The following is a 7,233-nucleotide window of genomic DNA, read 5'->3' on the forward strand; positions in this document are numbered from 1 at the left end:
TGAAAATGGCCTGAAGCCTACTTAACCTTAAAAGCCAAAATAAATTCCAGGTTAATTAAAAAGTCAAAGAAATAAATATCGCAACAAAAAATTAGAGATAAGCATGAACAAATATGTAGTTAAAGGCAAGGTGACCCATACCTGTCTGAGTACAATAGTAAAAGGGAAAAACCAATAGATTTGAAATATGTGTGTGAATAGATAAAAACCGCTGTATAATTAAAAAAATCATTGAATAAATAGGAAACATTGAGGAAAATATTTCCAATATATATGGTGATCAGTGGTTAAAATTCTTCATATAGAAGCAAAAGTAAAGAAATTCCAATACAAAATGCTAACAGCATTGATATATAAAAAACATTAATTAAAAAAACTGTAGGACAAAATACTACATAGTTCTTCTGAATTGACTGGGATAAGAAAAGACATAATACCCTGTATTGTCAAGGGTGCAAAAAGAGGGGATTCTCATACATTTTCTTCTGGAATGAAAATTGTTTAACTCTTTTGGAGAATGGTTTGGCAGTTTATTTTATAAACCTTAAAATGTGCACAACTTTTGACTCCGCAGTTCCTTCTCTAGGAATATATCCTAGGAGAATAATCAAAGATGTACACAAAAACTTAACTACAAAAATGTTCACCTCAGTGTTAAGAGTGAAAAATTGGGGGCAGGGAATAATGAATGCCAAGATTTTACAGAGTTGGGGGGGATAAATGATCTTTATTTCTGTATTAGTTTTCTATTGTTGCTGTAAGAAATTACCAAAAATTTCTTTAGAAAGAATACAAATTTAGTCTTATAGTTCTGTATTTCCAAAATCGAATCCAAGTTTCTCACAGTTAAAATTGAGGAGTTAGCAGGGCTGTGTTCCTTCTGGATGCTCTAAAGAACAATCTTATTTCCTTGCCTTTTCTACCCTGTAAAGACTGCCCACCCACATTCCTGGGTTCATAGCCCTCTTCCTCCATCTTTAAAGCCAGCAACATAGCATCTCTCAGTTCCTTCTTCCTTGGCCATATCTCTTTCTCTGACTCTCTTCTATTTTCCTCTTCCACTTTTAAGGACCCTTATGATTACATTGGGCCTACACAAATAACCCAGCATAACCTTTTTGAAGTCAACTAATTAGCAACCTTAGTTACACTTGCCTAGTAACTACTGATCTTGAAGACTGATATTTTTGAGGACCATTATCCTGCCTATAGAATTGTATTATTCTATACATTTATCTGTATGACAATATTAAAATTTATTAAGTTTATTATTTTACTAATATTTTAAATATCATTTGTTTAAATACTTAAACCTAATATCCAATTCAGTGTGTGGCTGAATGAGATATACACATATGTATTATATATTGATAGATGATATATGTCATATGTACCAATGACACAAAATATACATCCATATTATATATCCATATATCCATAGGAAATATGCTATGTGCCAATTAACAATCATAAGGCAGGAGAATACATAGTATCAGGGAGAGATATTCATTATATATATTTAATGGGGAGAAATTTTAATCTGCCAAAGATAATACACAAGATGATCCTAATCAGAAAAAAATCAAAACCCAAAATAAACCTATGCAAGTGAGTAAAAAATATTTGGAAGGATATGGGTCAAAATTTAACAATGTTTATTTCTGGGTGATAATTTTAATTATCTTTTGCTTTTCTGCATTTTTCCAAATTGAATATTATACCTGTATTCTTTTTGCAAAGAGAGATAAAAAGTAATTAGGAATGTCTACTTAGGACAATTTTCCAGCCAACCGTCTCCCCGGTTTCTTAGTTTTCAGTCACACATGCTCATGCCATCCTTCAAGCTTTCCTCCTCATCAAACACGTTTCACATCTGGCTATATGTGGTATTCGCCGATTTTTTAGGCTGGAGTTGTCCACTCTATAAAGTATGCATTATTTTCGTATGGCTGGAAGGGGCTTCTAGGTACACGCAGCACAGCAGAGAATGAGTGCTGTTTAAGAGCTGTTTTAGATCAAAGCAAATCCAAAGCACAGCCGCATCTTGTTGAGAACTTCGAAACCAGCACCTTGGAAGGCGGATGCACAAGGATAGGAGCTTAATAATCTTTCTGTCGCATATTGTTAATAATATCCTATTTCTTAACACACAAAAGAAGAGAGAATACTAGCACCAAAGCAGGGCAAAACGAGAGCTCTGTGAGCGGCCCGCCGGGTCCGGGGTCCCTCTCTGTGGCCTAAGCCCGCCGTGGCCCTTACAGCCCGGCACACTATCGCCTGAGCCTAACCCGAACGCCGCTGGACCAGGGCGGAGCCGGCGGCCTAGCAGTAGGTTTGTGGGGCTGAGGACCACGGCACCCGCGCCATCCTGAGAATCTCGGTTCGCCAGGACCCGCTGACCCAGCCAGAGCGTCCTCACCACCGAGAAGAATGCCTAGAGTGGACGAGCCCGCCCCCCCCGTCCGCTCCGCTCCTCCCAGCCGCCTCTATCCCGGAAGTTGTGCCGAGCGCCGGATCGCGTGCTGCTAGCTAGAAGAGTCTGTCGCCTGAGCGGTCTGGTTGGACTGCTTGCGAAAGGATCACCATGCCTGTGAGTTGTTTACTTCGGGCTCAGGGTTTATTTTGGGCTTTCGGTCTTTCCAGGGTCACAGGAGGCAGTTGAGCCTAACGGCTTCCCAGGCCCACGACGCTCCCTGCTGAAAGTGACCGGCTGCTGGAATCACTGGGCTCTTCTTGCGTGTGGCGGGCTTGTTGTGACTTGCCCGGGCAGCGCGGCATGGCGGGCCCTGCATGGGCGTGGAGCAGGGCGGACCCGGAGCCTCCCTGGACTGCCATCTGGAGTCGGTGGCTAGGAGTGGAACAGCTCCTAGCGTCACTTATTCAGCCCTCTCGGTTTTTGGTGGGCGCCGAGGAGACACTGATCGTTGGGATCTTTTTGGTTTTCTAGTGCTTGGTGGTTCTCACCGCCGTACCTTTCTCGGGGAAGCTATTTCTTGCTTGTTTCCTTTTCAAAATTGTCTTCGCAGTTGTCTTACGTACTAATTCGATCAAGGGAGGTCACATCTCAAGCTCATCTGTCAAATCAGATGTTGAACCCTGGGGGCAGAAATCACCCTGGCGTTGGCGAGCTGTAATCTACTTCAGCGGCTCCTACTTTCAGCGAGTCCAGAGTCAGTTTTGTTCTTAGCCCCGCAGTTTTGTTTTTATTGAAGACTATTATTTAGTCTAGTAAAGAACGATCTTAGCTTTAACATTGGCGTTCTGATCGTCATAAAGTCCTATGGCAGGTACTTAGAAACGCAAAGTATTGGCGAAAACGATCAGATTATTAAAAATTTTTAATGCCTAAATTGTTGCCTCTGCCGAGTATGACTGTTGTTCCTGTTTTGCGTTTGTATTTCCTGTATGGTTAAATACGCCAGCATTTTGATTTAACTCCAATAGTAATAATGTTTTCTTATTCAGTTGGCTAGAGATTTGCTACATCCTTCCTTGGAAGAGGAAAAGAAAAAACATAAAAAGAAACGGCTAGTTCAAAGTCCAAATTCTTATTTTATGGATGTAAAATGTCCAGGTAAAGTTTCAAATCTTCTTTTCCTAAATTTCTAAAGAGATTGCTATTTTGTTATGTATATATAGGTGTTAGTACTCTCTGTTGAATAGAAGTGAGAATTTATAGAACTGAAAATGTCACAAGGAACGTTTTCATAATAAATACTAAAGCCATTGTAGAAACATGATGGGGGGAGAGGTGAAGATGAGCATCCAAAGAGAATCTGATATTTGACTTAATAAATCCACAAGTTGTTCAGATGAGGATTTTTCTTTTTTATGATATAATGAATAGTATGTTGATTTTTCAGTGTAAGCTGAGCTGCCCAGTGTGGTGGCCATTAGCCATATGCTACCAAGCACTTGAAATGTGTCCAAAACTGAGATGGTCTTTAAAGGGTAAAGAGTATACTGGACTTTGAAGATGTAGCATTGAAAAAAAAATATATATATATATTGATTACATGTTGAAATACTAGTATTTTTAATATCAAATTTAAGAAAATACTAATTTTTTACCCTTAAAAAAACTCATGTGGCTACTAGAAAAGTTTGTCACACATGTGACTTGCTGTTGGAGCACTAAACTTCTTAATCCTTACATGAGATAAATAAAATATTACTTATATGAATAATATGTATTTACATATTACTAGAAATATGACAAACAGGTGCTCTGGTTTCATCTGCTTTTCACTTTAAATGGTCTTTTTTTTTTTTTTTTTCTTCAAGGTTGCTACAAGATTACCACGGTTTTCAGCCATGCCCAGACAGTGGTTCTTTGTGTAGGTTGTTCAACGGTGTTGTGCCAGCCTACAGGAGGAAAGGCCAGACTCACAGAAGGTATATCATCTGAAATTTTCTAACCCAGTGATGAGATTTTTTCCTCTTTCATTGTGGGCTTTTTTAGTAGAGTGCCCAGTTCATTTGGAGAAGTTCATGCTCTTGATTTTACCTTTATTGCTTTCTAAATTTGGAACATTCAGTTCTTTGTACTTATTTACTCAATTTGCTTAGCTTGGAATAAATTAAAAATAAATCAGAATGGAAGCAAGAGTAACTACATATAGTAGGATACAGGAATTTTAAAAATCATAGGATTTAAATTTTTCTTATATTTTGTTCCATATGTATTTGATACATGAGATAGTTTTTTTTATCATTGCCAACTAAAGAACAGATAACATATAAATTAAAATGCCACAGGTTTTATTTTTATGAACAACTGCTTAATGGTAAATATAAAAATCTTAATTCCTCTTTCACTTTGGAGCAGTAAGAAAACAATTATGTGTATAGTTTTTCATAATAATACTTGCAGATTTACAACTCTATAATGATATGAAATTTTATGATTTTGGGTAGCTGTGAGCTCTGTTTTCTTCACTGCAATAGTTACAAGGGGATTAACAGTTTATCCAAGGTCAGTGTGACCAGGTGAGATATGAGTTCAAAGTCAGCATATAATAGTTAAGAGTAATATTACTCTTAAAGTGTACTTGCAAGATTTTTGAAACCTTTATTTCATGGTATAATCTTGGAATTTTGTGTGCATTTACTGACATGATTCAGTTTTCCTAACAGATCTGTAAAGAACTCAAAGTTACTTTTTGGGGAAAACTATTCAAAATAGTTCTCAAAAACTATCTTAAAAACAGTTTTGAATTCAGGCTAATGGTCTAAGTAGACTCCATTATATGATTGAGAAACCAGAGTGACAATTATGGTCATATTAGAATAAACCCAATTATAATGGATTTATTATAACAAATTTGTGATTAAAAAAAGGATAATTTGTATGTAAATATTTATGAAATATTCCTAAAACTGAAGTTTTTACCTTATAAAATGTACTTTTTACTATTCAAGTTATACAAAAGATAAAGTAAACTTCATTTTAATATACTCTTGTGATTCCTTTGCAGGTTGTTCATTTAGAAGAAAGCAACACTAATGATCTATGCAACTTCCAGAATTTGTGTTTTCTCACAGAAGCCTTATAAGTTCAGTAATTCTAGTTACTCTACCAAGATAATGTAATTACATTTGATTTTGTAAGGTATACAACAATGATCTCCTATTTTGGTGTTTTTCAATAAAGTTTTAATTATAGACAACCCCCCCTTTTTTCTTTTTTTAGTATGTGTATGCTATCCATCTTTTATACTATGTATGTAAATTTGGTTTAAACATTTAAAAAATTATTCTAATTAGTTTGTGTCTTATTAAGACTATAAACCCTTAATATTTGATTTTCAGAGACCTTTTCCAAGTTGCTATAAGTAGGACTAGAATATCCTTTTAGGATATTACAATTACATTTTTCACAACTATAGACAGAATTCTGTCAAGTAATGTATTTACTGTTGACCATGTTTACATTAAGCTCATTTCAAAGGGGATGCCAGAATAGCAAATTTTCTGTTGTTTCTGTTCTACCTGTACTGGCTTATATCCTCCTTACTATATCAGGTCTACTGTTTTTTTGTCTTTTTTCCCTAGCAAAACTTCACATTAGTCCTGTCAAATTTAGTTAACCTGTTAAGTCCCACATTTTTAAATTGTGTAAGTACATATTCAAATATTATTTCAAAATTATTCTAAGTGGTATATATGTTGCTCAGTTTTAAGTTTTTATGGGTGTTTCACATCTGGGACAATGGGACAAAATGGGTTCAAAGCTGACATTTTATATATTTTCCTTAGGGACACAGTTTTAGTGTTGATTATTCTATAGGAACAGAACTTGAAACTGTTACTCAAGAGCCCAGAACGCCCTCAACTTCAGACTGCTCTGTGTTTTGAGTTCATTCAGGACTTTTTAATTTTCTTGTTTTTCCTTTCGTGATGTATATTTAGAACAGAGGGGTCATATAAGAATATGATTTTATTGTGACATCTTTGCTTTATATTAGTTTGAAGGTTGTATATTCTATTTGTAGCCAGATATATTAATTAGAATCTCAATATATTTTCAGTGTGACTTTTTTTTTGGTGGGGCTGAGGATTTAACACAGGGGCACATATGCTCTGCCACTGAGCTACACCCCAGCCCTTGACTTTAAAATAATTTTTTTTTTACTGAATTGCATCGATAAAATTGCATGCCACAAAATGTGACTTTTTTGCTCTGGTAAATTTTTAGAGGTTTTCTTCCCCCCCTTTGGGAAGGCAGGATAATTTTAAAAACAGGTGTTGTGGGGAGATATAGCTTAGTTGAAACAAATTCTAGTGGTTAATGGATTGTGATCCTGGGAAAAATAAGGATAACAGAACAACTTCATAGGGTTGTTTTGAAGATAAAACAAGATAACTTACAAAGTGCTTAGCACAATGCTTTTCTCAACAAGTTCTTGGTTAATAGTAAAAAAACAAGGGGGGTATTATTTATTCAAAATCAAGTATTTTTCAAGTTATTTTTCCCCTGAAATTTACCCATCTCATTAGCATAGTGGAACACAATTATGTTAATTAACTACTGCTGTAAAACAAGCCACCTCCAAATTTAGTGGCTTAAAATAATGATTTTTTTACTCTTCACGATTATGTGGGTTGGCTGATTACTCTGCTGTGTCACCTAGGTTCATTCAAGTGGCTGCCTCAGCTGGAAGCACAACTGGATTGGAAAGTCCAACCTGGCTTTACTCACGTGTCTGGCAGCTGGGTTATCTCAGTTCTCTA

At 36.0% G+C, this 7,233-nt stretch overlaps 1 protein-coding gene across 2 annotated transcripts; it reads left to right on the forward strand.

Annotated features, from left to right (window-relative positions):
• Positions 1-2,444: 2,444 nt before the first annotated feature.
• On the forward strand, positions 2,445-5,669 carry Rps27l (ribosomal protein S27 like). 2 transcript variants are annotated; one of them, XM_047538445.1, is made up of 4 exons: positions 2,445-2,590; positions 3,466-3,574; positions 4,285-4,395; positions 5,478-5,669. In XM_047538445.1, exons 1-4 carry the CDS (start codon positions 2,585-2,587, stop codon positions 5,504-5,506), a joined length of 255 nt encoding a protein of 84 aa, XP_047394401.1. In that variant the 5' UTR covers positions 2,445-2,584; the 3' UTR covers positions 5,507-5,669. The 2 variants fall into 2 exon arrangements, with proteins under 2 accessions (XP_047394401.1, XP_047394400.1); XM_047538444.1 differs by lacking the exon at positions 2,445-2,590 and adding an exon at positions 2,646-2,899.
• Positions 5,670-7,233: the final 1,564 nt, after the last annotated feature.

Source organism: Sciurus carolinensis, chromosome 2, assembly GCF_902686445.1.
Source record: "Sciurus carolinensis chromosome 2, mSciCar1.2, whole genome shotgun sequence".
Taxonomy (NCBI): domain Eukaryota; kingdom Metazoa; phylum Chordata; class Mammalia; order Rodentia; family Sciuridae; genus Sciurus; species Sciurus carolinensis.